Source organism: Rhea pennata, unplaced genomic scaffold (genome assembly GCF_028389875.1).
Source record: "Rhea pennata isolate bPtePen1 unplaced genomic scaffold, bPtePen1.pri scaffold_33, whole genome shotgun sequence".
In the NCBI taxonomy this organism is placed as follows: Eukaryota; Metazoa; Chordata; class Aves; order Rheiformes; family Rheidae; genus Rhea; species Rhea pennata.
The window spans coordinates 1014901-1042500 of NW_026907680.1; the positions used below are offsets into that span (position 1 = coordinate 1014901).

General features: G+C 46.9%; 1 protein-coding gene across 1 annotated transcript in view; it reads left to right on the forward strand.

Annotated features, from left to right (window-relative positions):
* Window positions 1–9209, forward strand: part of LOC134154674 (transmembrane protein 209-like) — a 13794-nt gene extending 4585 nt beyond the window's left edge. The window contains exons 7-16 of the mRNA XM_062601354.1: window positions 10–218; window positions 691–862; window positions 1815–1886; window positions 3023–3119; window positions 4705–4830; window positions 5259–5356; window positions 7357–7471; window positions 7572–7669; window positions 8490–8563; window positions 9155–9209. Of these exons, the coding sequence (XP_062457338.1) occupies window positions 10–218; window positions 691–862; window positions 1815–1886; window positions 3023–3119; window positions 4705–4830; window positions 5259–5356; window positions 7357–7471; window positions 7572–7669; window positions 8490–8563; window positions 9155–9209 (1116 nt within the window). The remainder of the gene's footprint in view (window positions 1–9; window positions 219–690; window positions 863–1814; window positions 1887–3022; window positions 3120–4704; window positions 4831–5258; window positions 5357–7356; window positions 7472–7571; window positions 7670–8489; window positions 8564–9154) is intronic.
* Window positions 9210–27600: the final 18391 nt, after the last annotated feature.

Below are 27600 nucleotides of genomic sequence, written 5' to 3' on the forward strand. Positions count from 1 at the left end.
TTCCCAAAGCTTTCCAGCTTCAGCTCTTCTCCTACTGGTTCACCATATGCCTCAAGTGTTGGGCCAGTGGAAAGCACCGGGCTAAGGTCTCGTTGCCACTTTTCACCAATGCGGTATAATTCCCGTATGAGTCAAGATGATGAAATCACAGACCGCAAGTCACTGCAAAAGTACCTTCGAAGCGAAGAAGAGAAACAGCGTAGACTTCAATTGGGTACGTAAATAACTTCATGTAGCCTGAAGAGTTTGGCAAGGAGGGGATGTTGGTTTTATTGATGAGGAGTGGATGAGAAAAGTTGGAAAAGATTCCTGCACAGAAAGAGAGCTGCTGAAGTACTAGTCTATATTATAGATATACTAATAATCTCTGTAGCATTTGTTGTGTATAGTGGACTACAATGAGTTGAAGGGCTTTATCACCTCGATGGGAGGGATATTTTGTGGAGAAGGCAGTTGAGCTAAAGGTGGTGAATTACCTGCAGGCAGTTTTTGTCTGGGATAGGGACAGTGCCTTATTAATATAAAGATGAAATCAGTGTTTATGCAGACAGATTTTGGTGTATGTATTTATGATAATTCATGAGCACATCTCTCCTGTCAAAGCCTTAATATAGTGACCTATTGCCTGCAGTGTTGCTTCTGTGATTACTTGGTGATAATTTTATGGCTGTTCAATGTCATTTCAGCAAGTTCATGTTCCAGCTCTCCTTCCAGCAGCCCAACCTTTTGGAACTACAGCCGTTCCTTAGTAGAGCAAGCACAGGTGCTGAGAAAGTACCAGTATCAGGTGGCTTGCATGCCCCAAGCTCCGTCAGCACACAAGGACGAAGCTCGTCTGAGCTCTCCACTGACTGCAGAAGAAGTAAGCTCAGCACCAAAGGAGCCAAGAGAGAAAAACAGGGCTCTAAAATATGTGGCTCCATCCAAATGTGAACTCCGTCAACGGTGCTAGAAAGGGAGAAATCCTATAGCATTTAACCATCTTCATACAGCTTGTAAGACTTTTTGCCACAAGGGGTATACATTTCAAATTCCGGACTGTAAAATTTTACAATTGTAAAATTGTAAAATGATTTCTTCCTTGGTGAACAAGGTACCTGTGTTTAGGTGGAAAACTGACTCCTGAGAGAATTTCAGGTTTCATGCTTTGTGGTCTTTGTAATTAACTAATACTCACCGTGTAGGCCACGGTGGAAAGCTGGAAACTTCTGTTGGTTTGGCCAACTCTTCAGAATTATTTTATCTGAAGTTGTTTAATATTACTGTGTGTCTGAGAACAGACAGACTTCGAGTTCAACTCAAGAATGGTGGTTGTGGAACTTTTTTTTACCATTTTGTCCTCTGGATAAAATAAACTTGTGACATAAAAAATGACTGGAAACTGACCTGTACCTAATGTAGTGAAATAGTTGAAGGTGTGTAAAATTGTTCTCCTTTACATTTGTGTCTGGAATAAGTCTGATTCAAAAGAATGTCATTAACGTAGCTTTTAATTAAATTTGATCTGTTTTCTTTATGTCGTACATTAACTTAGTCTACCCTGCAACTTGGACCAATTTTATCCTAACAGAGCAGGGAACGCAAAACTGTGCGTTTGGACTCACGGGAGATTTAGTGTACTGTGAAAAGAGAGTAGGAGAGTAGTATGGTAAGCTACTGTAGAATTCACATGATACAGCCATTAGATGAGAGTTCTGGAACAAATGCAATTTGCATTATGTGCTGTGGCTGCGGTCAGAAAACGTCGTAGGCCCTAAAAACTCTTTAGTATTCTGTTAGGTTGCTGTATGTAGGTAATAATGTTCTTTCCATAGGTTTGGGCAAGGGTGATCGTGAATCGACGACAGCTTGATTACCTGGATTCCTGGACCGCTAGGTTCAGAAGTGTAAGTCCTGTCCCTATGAACTGCCTGTTCTTGCTGTTAGAATAGGTACAGCAGAATGAAAAAGTACCTCAGTGCTCCCTGTATACCTAAGGAAGTGAGAAGAATTACATATTTGAGTCTGTTTGAGGATTAGGGTGGGCTTGGACATGGAGACTAGAACAGCATGCTTGTAACAAAGAAGTATTAGGACACATTTTCAACCTGAACTTTTGCACTTGCTGACCTAGGTGTTTTCTGTTCTGAAAACTTTACAGCTGTAAAGTTCACCCACCTTTGAATGAAGACACGTGCATCTTAACACACAGTGGATGTGAAAAGACTTGTTTTTTCTTTCTACAACCCAGTTTTCTGAATTTTTTCTGTTTTTTTTTCTCCTGTATTTCAAACTCCTTCTGGACTCAAATAAAGCATGGGAAATGCCAGCCCGTTGACTTTTTCCAACAGCCTTGAGGAGTGTAATAAAAAAACAAAAAGAAAATTTTGGTCTAGGCAATTGCTTTAGCAGAGGAAATACAATCACATACTATGACAAAATAATTTGTAAGCCTAACTTTGAATTACCCCTTCAGTCAGCAACTATCACGTATGTAGTTCTTCTAAGTAGTGGGACGAGTGAAAAGTAAAAGATTTCTATGAGATGTGGGGTTATGACTGTTCTGTACCAGATTCCTAAGCATCTGTTCATAAACCTACAGGCAGCTTGGCTTCAGTTCCCAAACTGTGTCATATACAAGTGTCACATACTGTGTTTATCAGGCCCTTCATTTCCTGAAAGGGTTTTGAGAGGGAGTGGGCCCATGAAAGTTTAAATTACCACTATGAGTGTCGTGCAGTGCCTCAGAATACCCCTTTTCTCATTGTTCAGGAAAGCTTTATCAGTATCACTGCTTTCTGGAGATTTGTTTTCCCAAGTCCTCTATAGTGAATTTTTGGCATTTTAGAGGGTGTTTCTAGAGCCAATCACCCCTATCTAAATTGATGCTCTTAATTACTTTTCCTCTTTGGTTGACTTCAAAGTTCCTGTTGTTAAACTCCTTTGTGATTGTAACAGTGATGCTGACTAGAGAGTAAACTAACATTTTTGTCACATTCTTGTTGCTTCTAAGCTTTTTAATTTTTGCATTTCTCTTTCCTAGTGGATTAATGAGACTATTTTAGTGCCACTTGTACAAGAGATTGAGTCTGTGAGCAGTCAGCTGAGAAGAATGGGGTACCCAGAAATGCAGGTTGGAGGTATGATGATAGAGTAACTGGGGGGTTCCCTGTGGTGGTTGGTAGCAGGCCACCCCATAGCAGGGCACTGCATAGGTAGTATAGAAAACAAGTCTGCTAAGAATTACAGTTCCGTTTCCTGTTTGTATTGGTGTGATCTTTGCTTCATGTAATGCATTTTACTAAACTGGAAGGATTCTTCATAGGATTTCTGGAAATACTGATAAAGGCATGCTGATGCTGCAATAGCATAAAATTCTTAAGCCTCTTGTTTCCTCTGAATTCATTCCTGGAGAGTTAAAGGCTCAGATTAACATCCTTGTATCTTAAACTGTCAGAAAACTATCACACGTTGCAAGGATGGTTGCCTGTCAGCCCTCTCTGTCTCCGTTAGTATGTGTCTTTCCAAACTTCCTTAAAATCAGCTACTTCCTGAAAAACCTATTGCTGTTACTTCCTTAAATTGTTACCTGCTATCTTGTCTGAAAGCAAACAGGCCACAAAAAGTTTTATGAAAACTAAGATGTGATACATTGTATCCAAATAGTGTTTAAGAACTGAGAAGTCATCTTATGACTGTGATAATAATAAATCTATAGACCTAGGAAGTATTTATTTATTTATTTATTTTAACTTAAATTAATTCTGTTATCACAGGCGATTAATCGTTTGCATTTAAGATCTAAGATCATTTTAAGGTTAAGATACATTAAATTTTATTTATTTATTTATTTTAACTTAGAATAATTCTATTATCACAGATAGGTTATTAATCATTTGCATTTAAGATCTAAGATCATTTTAAGATTAAGATGCATTAAAGATTATTTAAGTACTAGGTGTAGCACTAAGTGGGGTTGGGGAGGATAATCTCAGGTGGATTTTGGAGAGCTATGGGCATTAGAAGAAAAGATCTTTTGGTTGGGGCAGTTGGTTTTTGCTGTTTTGGGGTTCCCCCCCCCTCCTTTTTAAGCATTTTGATGAGCTAGAATTCTAGCTAAAATTTCATAGTGCAACTCTGAAGGAACTCCTTCCATTGCCTTATCACATGCATATTCCCCCTCAATCAAGAGCAGGATTTGATATGCTTCATTTAAACAAAGCCTACTTTTTTTTTTTTTTTTTTTTTTGGTGGGGGCCTGTTTGTAGTCTGTCCTCAAGATCTGCACCTGTTGTGGTGCCTGTGAAAAACTGATCACTTACTGACCTCATCTCCACCTTGCTGCTCTCCTACTGCTCTTTAAAATGGATGTTACTTCTTCCCTTTTTCACACCATATGTTTCTGTTTTCTTATGGAATGCAAGCCCTTCAGATAAGGGTCTGTCGTCTTTTGCGACCGCACAGTGCTGCATAGCGTTTATGTTGTGTGGTTTAAGGGAGACAGCTAGTACTTCACTGGGATTGGAAACAAACATTTGGAGTATTGGATAAGCTGTTAACTTTGTATAAATCTTAGTAAATTATCTTAGTAAGTTACCTTAGTAAACAGTGAGACAAAAAAGCCAGTTCCTCCTTGTAACATTGCATTTGTTAACGCCTTGTAAGGGAGAATGTTCAAATTTCTGTCGTGGATGCAGATGTCGTGCTGGCTCTTGTCGCATGCAGAAGCCAGCATCAGCAATCTGAAACAAGCAGCGCTTGTTAAAGCTCCAGTCATGCCAACTCTGTACGCTATAATGCAGTATTTGGATATTGCAGCGAACCAAGAGTATTTGGTGGAAAGGATCAAAGGTATGTGGTCAACCATACTGACTTTAAAACGTTTCCATTAGCTGGGTCAAGCGTCGGCGGTGTCAGATACCCCGTCAATTAAGAGGTTTGAACTACAGTCACAGCAGGGAGAAGAGCTGCTTTTCAAGTAGCAGAGGTAGTTTTTGCAACTTCCTCTTTTCAGACCAATGTAATGATGTGGGACTTGGCATGGAAGTTTTTATTTCTTCTCTCAGTTTGGGGTGTGAAGTGTCCTATATAATCCCTTCATTAATTACCAATAAAAAATACCTTGTAAACTCCACTCCCCTAACTTTATAAGCACTTCCTTAGTTTAATTTTTCCTATTTTGTGCACTGAAAATACATGCAGTGTTCTTGAAGCTAGTGTCAAATATGTCCTCCTTGCACCTTCAACCTCCAGTAGCTGAATAAATTTTGTTTTTTCAGAGCTTTCTCAGGGAGGATACATGAGCTCATTCCGATGGAACAGAGGAGGAGATTTCAAGGGCCGTAAGTGGGATGCTGACTTGCCCACTGACTGTGCTGTAAGTTTTCAAAGAAGGCTTAATATAACTTCCTAAAGTGTGTCTTTCAGGGTAGATTTTTGTGTGTGGTAGCAATTAAGTCTTTTGAGGAACATGGTCAAAATCCTGTTTGCCTCCCGATCCTGATAATCCCATTGTAGTCAGTGAAATTATGCAAGGAATAATGCCAATGAGATTGGACATTGTGCAGATCACAAAAATGCGATTTCATGTCTTAGTCTTAAGCCGGCCTCTTATTTAGACTCATCTGAGATGTCAGTCAGGTAACTGTTTTGGGAGCAACCTGACAGAAGGTTGCGGATTTGTTAGAGCAATATTCTTACCTTATTAAAAAAAAAAAAAGAAAAAAAAAAAAGAAAAGAAAAAAAGTCTGCTTTAACCAAACCTCATCATTTCTCATGCAAGATGAACCTTAAAATTTTCCTGTGCTGTAATGGTTAGAAGAACGAACGGATTAAGTGGCGTGTCTTGATGTTTATTTAATTCAGTAATGTTTCTTGAGAGATCCACAGGGATTACATTATCGTACTTGAGAACAGACTTGTAGTCATGCTTAGCCAATTAATGCAAAAGGTCAGGAGAAAGCACTTCAGTGAATATAGTGACTTGAAAATTCAGCTGAAATAGTTAAAAGAAAGGCCACAAGATAATCCAGGGAGTGGAGAACAAGCTTCACGTGTGACTCTTCAGTTGAACTCTGTATTTGAAAGGAGAGTTCAGGTGATTTGATTCCCTCTATAGATGTTCAGTTACTGGGGAGAAGCAGAAAGAAGATTCATATGCAAGTTTTACAACCTTGCTGACAAAGATGCAACAAGATTGAATTGCTGGAAGCTAAAGCTGAGCAAAATCTGTCTTGAAATAAGATTTGATTTTCTAGTTGTGAAGATGACTAAATATTTGGGACTGACAAGCTGGGAAGCAGCTCTGGCTATCTTGGTAGAGAGCAAGCTGAGCAGTTTGAAAGTATTAAAGACCGTAACACAGACCATCACACCCTGAATTCATTGTCTTTTAATGAAACCAGCTAAGAGAGATAGTACTGCACAATGTACTAAACTTGTAAAGATTCTGGGAAAGAAGTTCTGATATAACAGATGAAATTAATATTGAACACTTGTCTCGAAGCTTTGGCATTAACTTAAGACAATAAGTGCCAAATGAAGAGTTTTTAACGGTAATGTTAGTCTCATTGCGTGCAACTTAAAGCAATAATTTCCGCTAGACCTCTTGAGGCTTTGGGCATTTAGCCCATAGAAATTCTTCTGTCTGCCAAACAAATCCTATGTTGAACACAGGAGGTATCATACTACAGAGTAATTTGGTCACGCTGCACCCAAAGAATGTTGAGAAGTCTACTGTAAGAGTTAAAACACAACATGCAGTACTGCGATTTTCTCGCTGTTAGCTAAGAAGATACTTGTTCTAGGACTTTCTTCCAAAATGTTGAGAGCTGTAAGATTCATGAGCAGTCCAAGTTTGTCCATTGATTTTGTTTTGCCATTTTTGACAAGAGAGGAGCAACTTGCTGGGTAAGTGTAGTGTTTGGAAAAGTTGTCATTAGATCGGATCGGCCTCTCTACGCCAAATCTTTGCAGCTAGCGTAGAAACCATCATGAAATCAGGTATCTTGTAGTTTGTCCTACATATGCTATTCAGATCTGTGACTCTGCAAATTCTGTGAGATGTGAAGATAGTTACTTGTATGTCAGGAGTTCAGTTCACATGCAGCACCTTTTTAACGTGTTGTGACTGAAAGGGTTTCATTTACAGGAAGAATAAACTTGTCTTGACATCTGTGGCGTGCCCTGGACCATTGAATTCAGTGCTCTAAGTGTTAAGCTACCTTGGGCTTCTAAACATGGTGGGATTAATTAAGTCCATGATGCAGCAACAGACTCTCAAATACCCTAACTAATGTCTGAGATTATGGAAAGAAAGCTGCTGTCCTGTCAGTCTTCTTAATGATACTAAAATGAGATTTGTTTTTGTTTGCACAGATCCTTATGCACATATTCTGCACTTACCTCGATGCCAGACTGCCCCCTAGCCCCAAATACCCCGATGGCAAAACCTTCACTGCCCAACACTTTGTTCAAACACCAGATAAACCAGGTATTGGCATTCTTGGACTGCTTGTTTAGCTGCTGTTTCCTGCTTGGATCCCATCAGCGCTCTTAAAATCCCTATCTTATTTTAAAACTTTAATTCACAGACATTACAAATGAAAATGTATTTTGCATCTACCAAAGCAACATCAATCCACCCCACTATGAGCTGATCTACCACCGCCAGGTCTACAATCTGCCCGAGGTATGATCGCGTTAGTTTTTTCTGCTGTCAGGAAACCTTGAGCAGACCTGATCTGTTTCTTTTTCATTCTTCCTTTTCCTTTGGAACTAGCCACATCCATTGAATATGTAGGCTGGCTCAGTGCAGAAAGCAAATGTTACCACGATCTTTGGCCATCGTGTGGTATTTAGTCTGCTGCTGAATGATAGCTTCAGTGCCTAACTTAGGTACATCAGTGCCCAGGCAGCAGCTTCCTCTTGTTGTTTATTTTCTGATGATTTATTCTAAAATCCTAATTTATGTAAGCTCTGAGGTGTGTTGCTATTCCTCAGTGCCAACGAGACTGATGCTTGTCTGTACGAGCTTTTGGAGGGAAACATCTAATCTCAATATCAAAATACTAGACTTTTCCTGTACATCTTGATTTTATGATTGAGCCCCGATTGTGACTTGATTTTCTGATTTCAGAAAAGCTCTTTTAAAAAGCATTTAAAAATATTTGAGGGTGATAATCCATCTAGAAAACAAGCTTGGTCTTTTTCTGGTGTTTGCCTAATTGAAAGATAAGAATTGAGGCAAAACCCCAGCAGTCTAAGCTGTAATACCATTTCGCGAGGTCTCTGTTATAGTTTTTTCTCATCTCTGATGATATAACAGGCCGACAGGGTGCACACTGCAGTATATGTATCTTGCAAAACATTTTGAAGGAAAAATTGTGCTGCTCCACCTAAGATCAGGACAGGGGATGACAGTTGTTTTAAATAAGACATTCTAAGATATTAGTGTGGTTGTTTGCATGTGATTTCATTTCCAAGTTTTTTTCTCTTCCCGTGGTATTCAGGGCAGAAACAACATGTTCCATACATTGCTTATGTTTCTGTACATCATAAAGACAAAAGAATCTGGGATGCTTGGGTAAGTGTCAAACGTTCCGTATCATTGCGCTGCGCACGAGATCTGAGCAGGAGCTTTCTGTTTTGAAATACCGTAACTGAAGTTGCTATCATAGGACGATACTGATGGAATTAAAATGCTCTTCTCATTTTAAGTAATGGCAGCCTTTTTACAAAATCATGTCAGTTTTGTGTGCATGAGCGTGCAGGAAATGTTTTGTGCTTTTCTTTGGTCTTGTGCTGGCTGAAAAATCCTGTGGAGTCCATGCTGCGGAACAGTGGCCTTGGCCAGACAACCAGGTTGCTACCTTCTTGCTAGAAGTACTGTGCTATTTATAAACAGGAGACAGACACTGCCATAGTGCTGTAATCTCTTGTTTTTGGCATAACAAGAGGAGTTTCGAGTGCACAGTGAAAGCTGCACTGACATAAAAGCAATGTCCGGACTTTTTTGTTCTGAAAGAGCTGTCTTTAATTCGAGGTGAAACACGATACCTACATAAATGTTAAAATGCTGATGTGCGGGATTGGCAGTTTTTCTTGTAATGAAGATTTGTTTTAAATAGGAGCTTTAACTTACTTGTGTCTTATCGTTATAATGCTGTTTTTGCAGGCGAGTGAATTTTGGTGCATCAGGAGTCAACGTTCTAGGGGTGTTTGGAGAGTAACATCTCTAGCAGGACTGCAGCTCAGAAGAACGATCCTGCTTCTCCGACAAGACGAACTGAGCAGCATCGTTTCACTTGTTGCCTTGAATATGGACTATGAAATGGGATAATTTAAACTCTGCTTTATGGACAGAGGGGAAATGTTTGTAATTTCTGTACAGTTTTGGGGAGGATACTCTGTAAAACGTTGTATTGTTTTTTACTGATGAAATGTATCTAAACAGGAACTCCAGGCAGGTCTTTTCTATTTGGCTCCTCACCTTAACAAATCGTATTTAAACCCCCCTTGCTATTTCTGTTGCATTTACTCTTCAAGCACTCTAAAGAGCTTAACTGCCCACAGGGCTCAGCAATGAACCCGCGCTTGCCGCGTTTGAGGGTGGAATGCAGCAGCGCAGCTGGGACGTGTCTCCCGCAGTTGTACCCAGCCGCTCGCTGGCGAGCAGTCCCTTGAAAAGACAGTTACTGCAACGCGGCCAACTGCCGGATTCACAAGATCCAAGAGATTCCAGACGGGCATAACAGGCGCCAAGTTAGCGCTTACACTGATTTTTGGTTAATTTAATTACATGCGATCTGAAAGGACGTTGTCTTTTATCCCTGCTCATTGGAATAATTGGATTTTGTGACCTCTCTGGATGCTTCAGGTGTCTCCACCGCAGATATAAGGGAAAGAGAAAAATTTTTGACTTGCTGGTTTCAGTAGGTATTTTTAAAATAGATTTAAAACAAAACAAAATAACCATACCATTCAAATGTGACCATCTTACGAGACAGAAGATGTTGTGGGTGATTGAGTACGACTAGAACGTTACCCTGCCTTTGCTTTTTAATTTTTTAAAAATTCTTTTATTTCTCACATTAGCTTTTCTGCTAGCAGCTCCTTACTTTTAGGGCCTTGCAGACTGGCCTGTGGCTTCAGCATCCCTGCATGAAACCAGAGTGGATACACCTGCGTGGGCTCATCCCAGGAACTTCGGGGAACATCCCGAAGTTCCTGCTGCCTCGCCAGAGCGTGCCCAGAAATGGCTTTTTTCTCTTTTTTTCTCCTGGGGGCGAGCGGCCGCCGCCTGGCCAGAGCCTCTGGCTTCTCCGGAACGAGTCAAGCTCTGGGGCCGCCGGCCAAGCTGCGGTTCCCGTTGCAGTGACGGTCTCAAAGCTCGGGCAGCAGTGGAACGTCCCCGCTGCGGAACAACGCCTGCGCGAGCGTCTCACCACGCCTGCACGTGCCGCCGTTCCCCTTCTGCGGAATTGGCTTTTGGGGGAAAACACTTGCCTTTGTTTCAAAGAGCAGGCCCTGCTTTTAAAGGGGGGGAAGCCATTGCAAATTCAGGCAAATCGAAAAGGGGGTTAGAAGTTGATGTGGTTTATTTTTTTAAACAGAGGGGTAAAACTGCGATACTGTTGTCCCAAAATCTGGGTTCTGTTACCCGATGTGCAAGCAACCAATAGACACACAGGGTCGAGGTATTTGTTTATTTCATTTCTGCGCAGAGATGGGGGCTAGGTGGTAAATCCACAAAGCTAGCACACCTCCTCCCCGTCCCATTCTTGATTTACACACGCTTTCCAGGGAGTATTTTATACAAATCTTTCTATTGGTTACAGTTTCGTTAACTCAGGTAATTGCTCTGCGCTTGTGCTTTCACATTCTTGTTAATTAGCATAGGAAGCGAAGAAGAGGCGGTAATATCATTATCATGTCATTTCCATCTCATTATTCATTTAGGGGTGTGAAATTTAGTATGTTAATAAGCCTTAATGAACCTAAGGTCACTTCTGGGATATTCTGCTGTTTTTGTCTTACCTACCCCTCGCAATCTTCACAGCGCTGTGGTTTCATGAAGGTTATTTAGCTGTAGCTGGTTATCCTTTGCAGTACTGTTTTTCTCTCTCCCTTGTCCTTGAGTCCTGTTAACTATTTGCAAGGTTTTTTCTCACAGTATTTCTCTAGCAATTCCCCCCTCTGAGACTTGTTAATATCACTTATCTAGCAAGTCTCATTTAAACAACTTCAATTATTCTTACATGGATGTTAAGTTAATTCTAAGTATTTCCCATGGCATGGGTAATCCAGGAGATTTGGGGAATAGAGAAGCAAATAGTAATATCTGAGTCACTTTTTCTGAAGGCCCGTATAAGCTACAAAATCAGGTTAGCTGTACCAATGAGCGTGCATAACAAAGTTAACAATGTCCTCATTTTCCATCTTAACTCTATAGCAAACAAATTAAATTAAACAAATCAATATTCTTGTAAATCAGCTCTATCTATAATTAACAATACTATCAGAATGCAAAATAACACCTAGTAACACTTAAGAGCACTCTATTTCCATATAAAAGAGTTCAATTTTCCAAGTGCAGTTCATCACTTTTGTAACTTCTGTATTCTTCTCTTGGGAGCTATCTTGTGGGTGTGGCAGTCCACGAGTCATTCAAAGGTGCCTTCTGTATTCGGGAATAGTGGGTCCAGGAACTTATTCCCTCCACCTTTACTGCAGTAGGAGTTGTCAGAAGCACCAGGTAAGGTCCTTTCCACTTTTCTCTTAGTGGTTCTTCTTTCCATGTCCGAATATAAGCTAGATGCCCAGGCTTGAAGTCATGCACAGGGGAGTCCAATGGAAGGGGGGTACGTTGATTAAGGTACCTATGTAAAGATGTTAGTACCCGAGACAAAGACAATAAATACTCTCTCAACATTTCTTCCCCTCTTACATGCATTTGATCACTTCGTCCCCCTATTTCATTAATTGGGTAAGGTTTCCCGTAAAGTGTTTCAAAAGGGCTTACTCCCTCTTTTATTCTCAGGGTTATTCTTATTCTCATCAAGGCCATTGGTAATACATCTACCCATTTAAGATGGGTTTCCTGACACAGTCTTGAAATATGTCTTTTAAGTGTTTGGTTCATTCTTTCTACCTTACCGCTAGACTGGAGTCTGCATGGAGTGTGTAATTCCCATTTCATCTGTAAAAATCTGGATGTTCCTTGAACCACCTCTGAAATAAAATGAGGTCCATTATCTGAGGATATACCTTCAGGAATCACAAATCGAGGAACTATCTCTTTTAGTAAAATCTTAATTACCTCTTTTGCATGATTGGTGGAGCATGGGAAGGCTTCTGGCCAACCAGAAAATGTATCTACCAAAACAAGTAAATATTTAAACCGACCACATTTAGGCAATTCAGAGAAATCGATCTGCCAGTGTTCCCCTGGGGTTAATCCTCTTCTGAGATCTCCCATAGGTGGTTTCTTCTGAATTTTGGGATTAGTTGCACAACAGGTGGGGCATCTCCTTACAATAAGGTCAGCATTTGATAGCATCTTTGATCCCACAGCGTATCTTTTTTACGCTGCTTATCATAGCATCTGCTCCCATGTGAGTTTCTTCATGCAGTCTCTTGAGGAGCACTTCCATCATTTTGGCTGTAGTTAAAACTTGTCCATTTGGGGTGACTCACCACCCTTTAGCATTTTTTGTACATTCTAGCCTTTATGCCAACTGATTGTCTGAATATTCAGGAGGTCTCACCTGTATTTTTCTACTGGGTAATAAAGCCCCAATCACCTGTCCTGCTAGTGCTGCCTTTTTGGCTGCCATATCTGCTCTCCTGTTTCCTTGTGCCACTTCACTATTTCCCTTCTGGTGGGCTTTGCAATGCATTATAGCTACTTCTTTGGGTTCCACTGTTGCTTTGAACAATCTTAATATCTCTTGTCCATACTTGATATTACTTCCTCGAGAATTTAAGAGCCCTCATTCTTTCCAAATCGCTCCATGAGCGTGAACTACCCCAAAAGCATACTTTGAGTCAGTATCTATATTTACTCTTTGGCTCTTTCCGATTTCAAGGGCTCGTATAAGGGCAATGATTTCAGCCTCTTGTGCTGAGGTGTTTTGTGGCAATGGTTTAGCTTCTACTTCTTTCCATTGAGTCACTACTGCATATCCAGCCTTTCTCTCTCCATTCTGTACAAAGCTGCTACCCAGAGTCAATGTGCGGGCCTCTTGTATTAATAAAGACGGTGGCTGCTATAGCCCGGAGGCAGGCCGGCCATCCTTTACTTACTTTGTCTAATTGTTTAGAAAGATATGCCACCGGTCTTTTCCGGCTCCCAAGCATTTGGGTCATTACTCCCGAGGCCACCTGCTGCCGCTCATGCACATACAATTGAAAGGGTTTAGCCATATCTGGGAGTCCCAGTGCTGGAGCTTCCGTCAATTTCTTTTTTATTTCATCGAAACTAGCACGGCATTCTGGGGTCCGCTCTAACCATTCTCCCGGACCCTTTAGGGCTGCGTATAAAGGTTTAGTTATCAGCCCAAAATTAGAGATCCATATACGGCAAAATCCTGCCATTCCCAAGAATCCTCTCAGCTGTCTTTTTGTGCGGGGTCCTGCAATTCGGCATATAGCCTCTTTTCTTTCCGCTCCTAGTGCACGTTCTCCTTTTGATATTTTAAATCCAAGATATTGGACTTCCTTCTTCGCAATCTGAGCCTTTTTCTTTGAAACACGATACCCGGCAAGTCCCAAACAATTGAACAGACTCACTGTCGCCTCTAAACATATTTGCTCTGAATCCACTCCACTCAAAATATCATCCACATACTGTAAAAGAGTGACATTTTTGTTACCTTCCTGCCATTGGGCTAGTTCTTTGGCCAAGATCTCACCAAACAGGATAGGGCTGTCCTTGAATCCTTGAGGAAGGACCGTCCAGCATAACTGCTCCATCCTCCTCGTAGTGGGACTTTCCCATTCAAAGGCGAAAATTGTCTGGCTTTGTTCCTCTATAGGAATACAGAAAAAAGCATCTTTTAAATCTAGCACTGTAAAACAACTGTTAGTCTCAGGCACCGAGGCTAAAAGAGTATATGGGTTTGGCACGCTTGGATGGATATCTTTTGTTATTTGGTTCACTGCCCTCAGGTCCTGGACCAGTCGATATTCTTGGGAGCACGGTTTCCTTACCGGCAGGATTGGTGTATTGAATTCAGACTGACACTCTCTAAGCAAGCCATATTGCAAGAAGGCATTAATTAGGGGTTCCAATCCTCTACGTGCTTCTAGCTTGATAGGGTACTGATGCACCCTAACTGGCTTCGCTCCTGGTTGCAGCTCTATTTTGACCGGAGTCGCGTTTTTTGCTTTGCCTGGCTTTGTTGAGGCCCAAACCAAGGGAATCACCGCATCCAATACACTTGAAGGGATACTTGCACTGTTATCGTCTGGAGCCGATCCCATCAAAAGGCAGATTTGTGCTCTCCATGCCAATTCTGGAGGGCTGTGGAGCTGCACGGAACTCTCAGAAAAGGTCACCTGCGCATTCAGTTTGCATAGTAAATCCCGTCCTAATAAAGGGAGGGGACATTCTGGCATAGAGAGAAATTCATGAGTCAATTTAGTACCTCTAATCGTGCACTCCATTGGTTGCAAAAAATGGCCTCAAAGCTTTCCTTCCCATAGCCCCAACAATGGTGGTAGCAGTCTTACTTAAGGGTCCTTTACAACTAGTTATCATGAATGAGTGGCTCCACTATCTAATAAAAAATCTATAGTTTCATTCCCCAGCTTTACTGGAACCAGGGGATCAGCTGAGGAAATTCTGATTTTCTCCCCCGGTCCCCTTCATTCCATATGTGACTCCTCTAACATAATTAGGTCGGTGCTTGCTGGGCTCTGTAGCTTTGTTATCCTTCTTCGATTGGGACATTCATCTTTCCAGTGCCCTTCCTGTCTACAAACTGCACATTGATTTGGACCCAAAGCGGGTCTAGGGAGGCCTCCTCCTGGCCTCCCTCCCCTTCCACCTCTTCCTCCTCTGTTACCTCTCCTGCTTCCCCTGCCCCTGCCTTGGGATTCATTCCTCTGGACAGCTGCCAGGAGAAAAGCCTGCAGTTTCATTTGATTTTGTGTTTCTCTTGTTCTCTTTTCATCTCGATTATTCTATACCTTATACGCTATTTCTATCAGCTGTGGAATAGACATTCCCCCAGCTCCATCTACCTTCTGCAGCTTCTTTCTAATATCCTGAGCTGACTGGCCAATGAAGAGCATATTAAACAGCCTTTGATTCGCTTCCTCATTTGGATCCAGGTCTGTCCATTTTCTGGCTCTTTCGCATAATCTTTCATAAAAGGCCAAGGGATTTTCTTCAGGCCCTTGCTTTACTTCATACAATTTTGACACAGTCTTTGGTTTCGGAACCCCGTACTGAACCTTATATAAAAATAGATATTGATACTGCTTCAATAGCTCCCTACCCTTGCTCCTATTTGGATCCCACTCTGGATCCTTTCTGGTGGGTAAATAGACCTCAGGTTCCCCCTTTCTGTCCCTTCTCTCACCCTCTTCTTTTGCCTTAGCAATTACCAGCCTCCTTTCTTCTCCCGTCAGGAAAGCATTCAACAGCACCTGCACATCTCTCCAGTTAGGATTATGAGTTATCATAATAGTCTCCAAAAGCTGATTCAGCTTCTCAGGATTTTCCCTATATGATCCAACAGACTGCTTCCAGTTTAGTAAATCCGAGGTTGTAAAAGGAACATGTACAAATACTGGCAGCCCTTCTGGTCCCACTGCTTGTCTCAAAGGAGCCTGTAGAACAGGTTGTTTCCGTCTCCTAGTTCGGCCAGAAATAGGGCTGGACTCTTGGCTTTCTAGCGGGGGGGCCGATGCTTCAACTGCGGTGGAATCGTTTCCACAAGAGGGGGGCACTGTCAGTAGTTGTACATCCTCCTGCTCCTCTCCATTCAGAATTTGTCTGTTAGCACAATACCTGCTCTCTTCCTTCTTTCCTACTGCAACCATTACAGATTCCTCCTTACTTATAGGTTCACATTCCCTCTGAATTTCTGCTTCCCTATATAGCGACAAAAGCCTCCACATAGGGTATTTCATCCCACTTCCCCTTCCGGCAACAAAACAGCAGTAACTGTAATATAGTGTTATAGTTCAAGGTCCCATTTTTTGGCCATTGCTCATCACATTCCAGCTTATACATTGGCCACCATTGATTACAACATCTTTTCTTTCTTTTTTTTGTCATCCGATCTCCTCCAAAAATATTCTAGTGTTTCAAAATACAACCCAAAGGGATACAGGGAGGAATCGTGGATTGGCTTGATCCCATGTTAATTACCGAGAAATACCAACCTTATTACTTAGAAATAACTTTTTTCCCGTACCTTTGTGCGCACTCCGCTCTGACCCCTCTGGTCAATTTAAGGCAACCTTTGCCGAGCGTCTACGTGCGACGTAATTCAACATAGTCTTCCACGTAAGTAAGTAAATTTGATACTCACCAATCCAAAGATTCACCCCCCTTTCGCCCTGGCACAAATATCTCTGGTCGGCGTTGCACCTTTGAGCCTCTTGTCATCCCAACTTCGGAGGGAGGTCAGAGGACTCCCCGATCAACAGGTCGGTGCATCCTGGAGCTCGATCCGATCCAGTCTGCTGTCGGGAACAGCAAGATGATCCGGGCAAGGCCTTCTGGCAATTCCCATCTGGGTCGCCAAACTGTTGTCCCAAAATCTGGGTTCTGTTACCCGGTGTGCAAGCAACCAATAGACACAAAGGGTCGAGATATTTGTTGATTTCATTTCTGCGCAGAGATGGGGGCTAGGTGGTAAATCCACAGAGCTAGCACACCTCCTCCCCCTCTCATTCTTTGTTTATACACGCTTTTCAAAGAGTACTTCATGCAAGTTTTCCTATTGGTTACAGTTTCGTTAACTCAGGTAATTGCTCTGCGCTTGCGCTTTCACATTCTTGTTAATTAGCATAGGAAGTGAAGAAGAGGCGGTAACATCATTATCATGTCATTTCCATCTCATTATTCATTTAGGGGTGTGAAGTTTAATATGTTAATAAGCCTTAATGAACCTGAGGTCACGTCTGGGTTATTCTGCTGTGTTTGTCTTATCTACCCCTCGCAATCTTCAAAGCGTTGTGGTTTCATCAAGGTTACTTAGCCGGAGCTGGTTATCCTTTGCAGTACTGTTTTTCTCTCCCCCGTGTCCTTGAGTCTTGTTAACTATTTGCAAGGTTTTTCCCACAGTATTTCTCTAACACCAACACCCCTGCTGCTTCCTCAGGCTGGTTGTGCCCTCCTAGGCACTAACAGCAGCCTTGTGGCCACTGGTGGCCTCTCAGGTGTTGAGGCCCAAGTGAGCTCACTAGCAGAAGCAGCAGCAAGGTTCCTCCTCCTGGCTTCCAGGTGGGTGGGGCTGGAATCACCTCCCTGTCAGCACTGACACCATTTTCCTGCTGCGAGGCTCCCGGGTGCACGGCACAAGTGCCCTCACACTCAGCATCAAAGCCTTGTGCCTGCCAGTGGCCATGCTGGGCTGCACTACAGGGTTTTCCAGTGCAGGAGGACTGAAGTAGGGGACACAGAACAGATCCAAGAGCAATGTGCTCAGTGCTAAGAGAACGTTGAAAACGCTACATGTCTGTAGCCGGAAGAGAATGGAAGGGAGCAGAGGGACTGCTTTGGCTAAAAGGCAGCGCCTGCCTGGAGCAAGACCACACGTGTGCTTCCATACAAAATGTTTAGGCAGCTCCACCAAGCTGCAGAAGAAAGGTTAGCCAGTTGGTTACTCGCACGAGAAGGGACATGGACTTTACGGTGCCAGACAAGCTCCGTATCCCTGCAGGCTTGTTAGGGGGAAGTGCAGTGTGCCTGGCAGTTTTTGAAACCCCTTGGAGTTTAGGTTCAGCCTGCGGCAAGGATTTCTCACAGCCAGACCATTTAGTGGGAAACCATTACCGTGCTGTGTAAAGCAAATATTTTTCACCAGCTTTGCATAGTGTTTTGTGCCGGTCACATCCTTTCTGCTCAGAATATCACAATGCCTCTGTATTGTCTGGGAAAGTGGAGTCGTGGGGTACATGTGCATTTGCTGCAGATCCTTCAGTAGATGCATGGAGGCCAACACATGCACTTCCAACTTCACTTGCACCTGGGAGAGGGGAAAAAAAATCCAGTGTTAGTTTTACAGCACACGTAGCCCAAAGCATTTGTCGAAATAAATAGTACCTGGGAGTGGATGGTGCAAAAATGTAGAGAGATGTAAAGCCCTCAGAGGAACTCAAAATGAAAGGGGCCCACACAGATGAAGACATTTGATTTTTTGTGTTTGATTATCACTCAACGGGCTCCTGAAAGAGAGTGAAGGAAATTCCACTGGATATCCCCGTCAAAGGGATGGGGCCGAACTCTTTTCACTAGTGCCACGCAACAGGACAAGAGGCAACGGGCACAAACTGAACCAGTGGAAGCTCCGCCTCAATATGAGGAGGAATTTCTTTCCTGTGAGAGTGACTGAGCACTGGGAGAGGTTTCCCAGAGACATTGTGGAGTCTCCTCCTCTGGGGAGATTCAGACCCTGCCCGGATGCAACCCTGTCTAACATGGTCTAGGTGACCCTGCTTGAGCGGGGAGGTAGGACTAGATGATCCCCTGAGGTCCCTTCCAACCTTACCCATTCTGTGATTCTGTGATATGCACCACACGTTTTCAGAAAACCCACCGACCATATCTACTTACACCATTGGCCAACCTGGACCCCTCAGGTCTCTCTGTCTCCAAGCGTCCCATCTTCTTTCACAGCTCAGAAAGGCAGTTTTATGGAGGACAAATCTTTTAGCCGCTTTCTGCTGAGCCTTCTCGATGGAGATGTATATGCATACACAAACACACACACGGGTACCACTTGCCCTGTCGAAACTTCCTTTTTTTCCAGGGAAGCTCCTCTACAGGACTATGTAAAACAACCAAGAAGACCCTCACTGTCTTCCTGCATCGAGCACAATCAGATAAAGTCTCAGAAGCCAATAAATGACACTGCTCCCAGTCAGCATGGGATGACATTCAAAAATGCTAGTGTTAGGCAAGAGGTTTGTGGACATGCCAGCAAGTGTTGAAAGCTGTAGAGAAACAAATCACAGTGCTGGGTGAGGAAAAGATCCTGGAGCAAAAAGGACCTCTCTGAGAGCTCTGTGCTTTGAAATAGGTCCTGTCACAAAGCAGGGACTCCAGAGGAACCAGTTTGCCCTCCTCCTCCGCCCATACCTTTCCTTTGTCAGAGCCTGGGAAGCACACTGCATACACGAGTGGAAGGCCCACATCTCCAATGGATCTGAGGAGCTTTCCTTCTCTGACAATACCTATGCAGACTCTTCCTGTGCCCTTCTGCGAATGGAGCCATTAGGAGCCACAGTCATCTCAGTGTGGCCGGGGACACTGGTGGGGAGTTCTTGTTTTCTTCTTGAAATTGTATGAGTAAAGAGAAAAGCAAGAACTCAGCCCGTCCAGGAGAGCTCCTGCTGAAGGTGGCAGCCCAGCATGCCAAGAGGCCCACTTTCCTTCTGAGACCATACTTGAAGACCAGGCTGAGAAATTGTGGGCTTTCGCTGAGGACTTTGGCTCCCCAGTATGACTTAAGGCCTTTGTGATGAGTTCCCGTGCCCTTTTCCGATCCAAATCATGCTCCATACGTGCCCCATACAGGCAGCTGACTCTCTGCTGTGACAAACGTGGTCTGGAGGAAAAAGCCAGCCCAAGATGTCTTTCTGCCTTGCTTGCTTCTGGTAGGGATCAATCTTTTCAAACAAACCAAAACCAGAACCTCTCATTCCTCTCCATGTTATAGGCTCCCCAAATAAGAGCTACAGAAGGACCAAAGCACAGGGAATGGCTGGGCAATAAAGTGCCAGAGGGTATTTGCTGCAGGAGGAGTGAGGCCTGTTGGGGAGAAAATGACCACATCTGAACTTTGCATGCACCGGGGCAGGCTGTGAGCTAACAGCTCTTGGTCAGGAAGGAGAGGCAAGAGAGAGGTCGCTGAAAGCCGCATCTCCTTGCCCTGCAGAGGTGAGAAGAAGCCCAGCAGAAGTGCTTTGAAGGGGAAGAGAGAAGACAAGCAAGGAGCCGCATGTGACCCTGCCACAGGTTGACGGTGTGCTTTCAGCCCAAGGTGGGGGTGCGCTTCTAAAAGGACCAAGCAGGCAAAGGCTTTGTGTCTCCTGCCTCTGGCTGAGGAAGCTCCCAGGCCTCAGGCTGCTGGAAGAAGACCCTGTTGGGGCAATCAGTGCATTCTTGGCTGTTCTGCACCTACTTGCTGCTGTTCCAGCCTGTGCTGAAACACCATGTGACTGGAGCCAGTGCTCTCTGCTCCTGCTCTGCAAAGCTGTTGGCCTAAGCCTCTTCACTCCCTCGGCATCCATGGCAAAGCCATCAAAGGACGCCAGCTTCGGATGAGATCAGTCTAATGCCTCGTGTTTCCCAGCACAGGAGCTCTGGCTTCCTCCGCTTGCTGCTTAGTTTGCAAGAGCAACCTCTTTTTGTCTCTCAGAGTCCTACCTTTGAAGGGCAGGCTTGTTCCATTTGTCTTCCCCTCAGGGATGGGAGGTGCAAGAGCAGAATCTGGCAGAAAATAGGACGCAAGCACAGAGCTGAGGAATGAGCCCAAAGACAGCAAAGGCCTCTTCTCCCACTGCGGGCTGCAGCTCTCGGAACCCTGGCCTCAAGTACTGCGTGAGCTGCAGTCTGCAAGCAGAACCTCCGTGTTTGTGGAGAAAATGGGCACAGGCATCTTGGATGTCTGCAGTCTTCTCCACGGGACTTGCCAGAGTTGATGTACTGCTATGAAGATGGTTAGAAGGCTGGGTCATCTCTCTAAGGAGGAAAGGCTGTAAGGACTGTGCTTGTTTAGCCTCCAGAAGAGAAGCCTGAGAGGGGATCTTACCCATGTCTACAAATACCTCAAGGGAGGGTGTCAAGAGGATGGGAGCGGGCTCTTTTCTGTGGTGCCAAGTGCTAGGAGAAGAGGCAGTGCACACGAACAAGAACACAGGGAGCTCCACCTGACTCTGAGGAAAAACTTCTTTCTGGTGAGAGTGACCGAGCATTGGGACAGGTTGTCCAGAGAGGTAGTGGAGTTTCCTTCTCTGGAGACATTCAGAGGCTGCCTGGTGTGATCCTGTGCAGTGTGCTGTAGGTGACCCTGCTTGAGCAGGGGGGTTGGACGAGATGATCTCCAGAGGCCCCTTCCAACCTCCACCCTTCGATGATTCTGTGATGGGCGCTTTCTCTCGCAGCTCCTGCTGTGGGGGTAATGGAAAATGTGTGGAGGACAAAGAGGCTAGAAGCTGGTCTGAGGTGCGGATCCTTACCGAGGCTTGTCAGCCTGCAGAGAGAAGGGGACTCAATCCTCATGTAGTGCTGATGAAAGTCTCCCTGAGCAGGCTCTCAAGCAAAGCTCCTGCATTTGCAGATGCGCACGTACCAGATGGAACGATGAAGCCTGGTCCTCCAGAATCGCCATTGCTAGTGAGGGGCCGCAGGCTTTGCCCTGACTTGGGCTTGCTGGAGTGTCAAGGTGGAGCAGAGTGGCACTTGGAGGAGGCTCTCCTTCAGCAGCTTAAAGGCCTGCCAGCTTTCCTGAGCTCCTTTGCCCTTCTGAGCTGCCTCCCCTGTCGTCCCCCTAGCAGGTCTCTGCAGAAGGGGAAGCCTGCTCGCCTCAAGGCCAGCCTCTGGGCTCTGCTGCCCTCCTTCCTACCTGCCCTCCGGCTCTGCAACTCCACTAGTTCCCGGGTGCTACAGCCCAGGTGGCCATGGATTCTGCTGGCACCAAGCCTCCGGGGTGGCCGCTTCGCCTTCTGGCCTGGGGCACCCGCCTTCTTCCCCTCACACCCACAAAAGCCCAGCACTCAAGGGCACCCAGGACACACACAAGAGCTGGCAGTTCCCTCCCCACATGCAGCCAGCACTGGGCCCCAGCAAGGGGGGCCCAGGCTCAAGCACTTCCTCCCCTCAGAGGCATACAGCAGCTTTTTCCTCCTCTCCCCACAGGCCCCCTGCCCCCAGGACATGTGTTGGCCATGGCACGGCCTTCTCCACGCCTCTCTCCAGCACAACAAGACGCAGCACACCCCTAGGCCACAGCCACCGCAGCTGCAGCCAAAGAGCCACAGCACGACCGCAGCGGAGAGCTGCCCTGGCAGCAGCCCCTGAGCCCTGACTCCTCAGCTCTGCTCTTCAGGACTCCCCAAAGCTCCAACGCTGCAAACGGACGAGCTCACCACACACCCAGCCAAGAGCCACCCAACTTGGGGCAGTTGGTTTAATTCAGCTTCAGAGAACTTCCTGGGTGCTCGCGTGGCTCACAAGCAGTGCTGCTGCTGCTGCTGCTGCTGCTGTTGTGGCTGCTGCTGTGGCCACTGCCACTGCCCCTGGGGCTCCCACTGCCGTTGATGCTCTGTCTGACACTGGGTCTTCGTGTGCCACTGCCACTGCCAGTGGGGCTGCCGTTGTCTCCAACATTGGATCTTCCGCTGCCACTGCTGCTACGAGCGGGTTTCCCGCTGTGTCCAACATTGCAGCTCCCACTGTCACTGCCGCTGTGTTTGCCGCTGGCACTTGGGCTGCCGCTGTGCCCGCCACTGGGGCTCCCAGTGACGCTGCCACCGCCAGTGGATCTGCTGCTGCGTCTGCCACTGGGGCTTCCACTGCCCCTGCCGCTGACACTGGGGCTGCCGCTCTGTCTGCCACCCGGGCTCCCACTGCCACTGCCACGCTGCCTGCTACTGACACTGGGGCTGCCGTTCTCTTTTGCAGTGGGGCTTCCACTGCCGCTGCCTCTGGGTCTCCCGCTGACACTGCCGCTGATACTGCCCCTGCCACTGCTGCTGCGTCTTCTGCTAAAACTGGCTCTGCTGGGCTCTTTGCCACTGCTGCTGCGTCTTCTGCTAAAACTGGCTCTGCTGGTCTCTTTGCCACTGCTGCTGCTCTTTCTTCTGCTTGCCTGTGTCTCTGCACACGGCTCTTCTTCCCCCTGCACAAGGAGGCAGAAAGAACAGGCTGTGTTCTGCCCTGCCAGAAAGCCCAGGAAGACTGCAGACTCGTGAGGGCCAGGGATGTTTGCGGGAGCTTCTGAGGGTGTTGCCAGCCTCACCGTCATGGGACAGGGGAGCTTGTTTGGACACAGCTCATCAGCCCGTGGCAGAGGCTGCTGGTACCAGGACTGGCAGGTACCTGTGTCGTCTTGGCTTCAGCAGTCAGGGAGAGCTTTGCAAAGGGGCACACCAACGCTGGAAGCATCCCTTTGCGCTCAGCTGCTCAGATCTTGCAGGTGCCACTGTTGGAGGCCATTCTCAGCACTCAACAGCTGCCCCTTGGCTGGAAGGCAAGGCTGAGCCCAGGCCAGCCCTGTGGCTTGCTCATGGGGCAATGGGGCTGCAGCCGCACTGACACCTTGTCTCTCTCACTCGGCCTCAGAGCCCTCCTGCTTATCTCCTCCTCTACTCCCTCAACCCCGCTCCCATTTGCAGCCACAGCCCTTCAGCTCCACAGCAGTGCTGGGCATTTGCTGAGTGCTGCAAGGAGGGACTTAGTGACAGGCTTTAAGCCACATAAATCTCATGTCAGAAAAAGTCACAGCACGCTCTAGGCAGCACAGTGGCTCCGGGATTACAAGTGGCACCCCTTGCTGCCTCACTGCCTCTCAGTTCTGCCAGGCTTCTCCTGGAGCTGCCACATACCTGCCCTGTCTTGCAAGGCCCCTCTTGACTGTCCAGCCCTTCCTCCTCTTCCTCTAGGCAGGAGAAGCAGACCTTCAGGGTCACTTGCTTGTCTTCTCCCAGCTGGTATTGGACGATCTTCTGAATATTGGGCTTTTCTTCAGCCAGATTCTCAGCACCCTCCTGCACCTGCAAGACAACTCCACACTGTGCAATGTGCCCCACTTCCAAGTCCACTCCGCTGCTCTCCACATGCTCCTCACCAGCATCCAGAGACTGCAGGACCTTGGCAATCACCAGGCCCCTGGCTCTGACCTGGCCTGGGGCACCCGCCGGACAACGGCTGCTGCCACCCCAGCAGCAGAAGAGCAAGGGGCACCGCAACATGTCCCAGGCTTTGTGACCTTCTCCTGAGCCTTCCTGCCAGCACCCTATTGCCCTGAAGGGAAGACCAGCCATGCTGAACATCCCCTTCTCATTCGCACCAAGCATCTCAATAATCACACAGCTGAGCAGAAACTCTCCATGGTCTCTCACTGAAAACCCCAGCACTACCATGGCCAGAAAAAAAGAGAGGGTCCCAGGGGCTCTGCTGGAGTGTTCGAGGAGGGCGCAGCAGCAAGAGCTATATTGCAAAACTAGAGCCCAAGCAGTGCCTTTGAAGGCAAGCCCTGGGCCAAGTCAGCCAGGGCTCAGCAGAGCCCATGGGAAGGGCTCTTGTCCCAGAGAAGAATGCTTCTGCAGACAAAGGAGCTCAGGGAGGAGCACCTACCTGTCTTGCCTTCGGAGCGCTTTCATTCACAGCCCACACAGCTCGCACTCTAGTGCGTGGCGGTTGTTCCCAGGCGCCTGGGGCCGGCCATTTGGCAAAACACTCTGGGGTGGTGGAAAACATCCTGCAAATAGGCACCAGGGAGGTGGCATGAGCCCGGGGAAGCTGGGGAGTTTGGACTCCACGCAGCGCTCCCAAGGGGGGCACCTGCCTCTGCAGCAGAAGGCAGTTCTGCAGCAGCAGCACGGGGGTTCCACTGACGGGGATCACATCCACAGACACGGAAATCACCTCCCGCCAAAACACCCACAGCTACACAATGTGCCCGCTGGAGAGCTCCGGGTGCCCACAGCGAGACTTTCTCTCCAGGCAGCAAGGAGAGCAGCAGGGTCCCCTACAAGGACAGCCTCCAACTCACACCATTACCTGTGTCCTGTCAACTGCATTAGCCACTGCTCCGTGGCCCCAAGGACTCGGTGTTCCGGGATGGGCAATGGATTGCTGCTGGGCACCCAGCAACAGAGAAGGAGAAAGGCATGAAGGCAGCCCAGAATAAAGCCCTTGTGTGGTGGGAGCCAGCACAGAGTTGGCCAAAGCCCCCCACAGAGCCCATATGAAGGCAGAGCATGCCCGGAGGTCACAGGGACACTGTCGCTGGGAAGTCTTGCTCCCAAAGCACTTTCAGAGCAGCCTTTGCCAGCCCTGGCACTGCAGCCCTAACAAACCTGCGCCGAGAAGATGCTCTCTTGCTAAACTGGAGGCTAGGGAGCCAACAAATATACTCACGTTGGAAACATATGGCGGCGGGGAGTACGGGCCTGGACATCGAGGGCTTTGGTGGCTGCAAGGATCGAGTCTCTCATCTCCAGCATCTGCACAGGGGAGAAACACAGGTGAGATGCTGCCAAGAAGAGGATCTTGCTGCTCACAAGGGCAGCCAATGTTTGCACTGTTCAGAGAAGAAGCTGCCTCTCAGAACAGCAGAAACAACCTTCTCTCTTGCTCACTGCAACCCCTCCATTCTACACAATAGCTGCTCCCTGGACATACAGGCAAATGGGGAAAAGCTCTGGCAGGCTTTTGTCAAGGGCAAGAGCCAAGAGGCTGATCCAGGAGAGCAGTTCTTGCCTAAGGGAGAGACTGAGGGAGGGCAGCGCAGGGGAGGGCCGCTGACTAAGATCAAGGGCAATGTGCAGGGCAGTCCTGCCAGGGAGGACAGGAGGGGGCAGTGGGGGCTACGGCAGGTCTCTTTTCCCAGAAGGGAAGATTATTTCTCAGCCTCTGCTCTGACCCTTCCCATGCGTCTTCCTGCAAACACCCTACTGCCCTGAAGGAAAGACTAGCAACACTGAACATCCCATTCTCATTAATCACACAACTGAGCAGAAACTGAATTTTCTATCGCAGAAAGGCTCTGCAGTTCAGAGGCAATCAAAAACGGGACCCCGGTGCCTCTGCTGGTGTGTTCAAGGAGGGCGCAGCAGAAAGAGCTATATTGCAAACCTGGAGCACAAGCGGTGCCTGTGAAGGCAAGCCCCGGGCCAAGTCTTGCAAGGCTCAGCAGAGCCCATGGGAAGGGCTCTTGTACAGCCAGCGCCCATAGCACAAGGCCTGGGCAGAAAGCAGGCTGGCACATGAAGGGCCTCAATGAGGAGCACTTACCACGCCAGACCTCTGACGGCCCTCGCTCAGAGGACATGCAGCTAGTTCTCTCCGTTTCTTCTTCCTGCCCGCTGCTGCACTCTGTGCAGAGCACTCTGAGGTGACTGGCACCGGCCTGCAAATACACACCGCGGAGAGGTGATATGAGCACAGGGGGAGTAGGGTCCCCAGCTGGCCCTCACCAGCTTCACACCTGCTCCTGCAGCAGAAGGCAATTCTGCAGCAGAAGCACAGGGCTCCCACTGAGTGTGGCCACATCAGAGCATCACCTCCCACCAAAACACCTGGGGCTGCACGTCATGCCTGAAGGAGAGCTCCAGGAGCCCAAGGGAGACTCTCTCCAGGCAGTGAGGAGAGCAGCAGGGTCATCTGCAAGGACAGGCTCTAAAATACATCATTACCTGCTGTCCTGCCAACTACATAAGACCTGAACACTCTGTGTTCAGGGATGGGCAATAGGTTGTTGCTGGGCACCCAGTGTCGAAGAAGGAGAAAGGTATCAAGGCAGTCAAGCATTAAGCTCTTGCATAGTGGGAGGCAGCACAGAGCTCTGCTGAACCCTCTCCCCACCCACAGAGCCCAGATGAAGGCAGCGCATGCGTGCAGGTCACTGGGACCCAGCCGCTTGGAATTTTTGCTCCCAAAGCACTTTCAGAGCAGCCTTCACCAGCCCTGGCACTGCAGCCCTAACAAACCCCGGCAGAGAGGCTGCTGCCTTCGTCAGGCAGGGGGAAAAGAAGGAAGGGAAAGTACTCACCTTAGGAACATGTTTGGAAGAGATGCAGGGGACACAATCGGAGCTGCTTTAGGAGCTGTCGGGATTGAATCCCTGTGTATTTTCATCTGCAAAGGTGAGAAAGAGAGGTGAGATGCTGCCAAGTAAAGGCTCTTGCTGCTGGCAAGGGCAGCCCATGTTTCCATGCTCCGGAGAAGAAGCTGCCTCTCGGAACTGCAGAAACAGCTATCGTTCTTGCTCACAGTAGCCCCTCCATTCCACACAAGCACAGCTGCAGGGGAATATGGGCAAAGAGCTAAATGTTCTGGCAGGCTTTTGTCAAGGGAAGAGCCAAAAGGCTGATCCAGAAGAGCATGAAGGAGTCAAGGGAGGCAAGCGCAGGGGAAGGCAGCTCACTAAACTCTAGGGCAATATGCAGGGCAGTCCTGCTAGGGAGGACAGGAGGGGGCAGTGGGGGCTGCAGCAGGTCTCTTTTCCCAGAAGGGAAAATTATTTCTCAGGCTCTGCTCTGACCCTTCCCATGCGCCTTCCTACAAACATCCTACTGCCCTGAAGGAAAGACCAGTCACACTGAACATCCCGTTCTCATTTGCACCCAGCATCTCAATAATCACTCAACTGAGCAGAAACTGAATTTTCTATCGCAGAAAGGCTCTGCAGTTCAGAGGCAATCAAAAAACGGGAC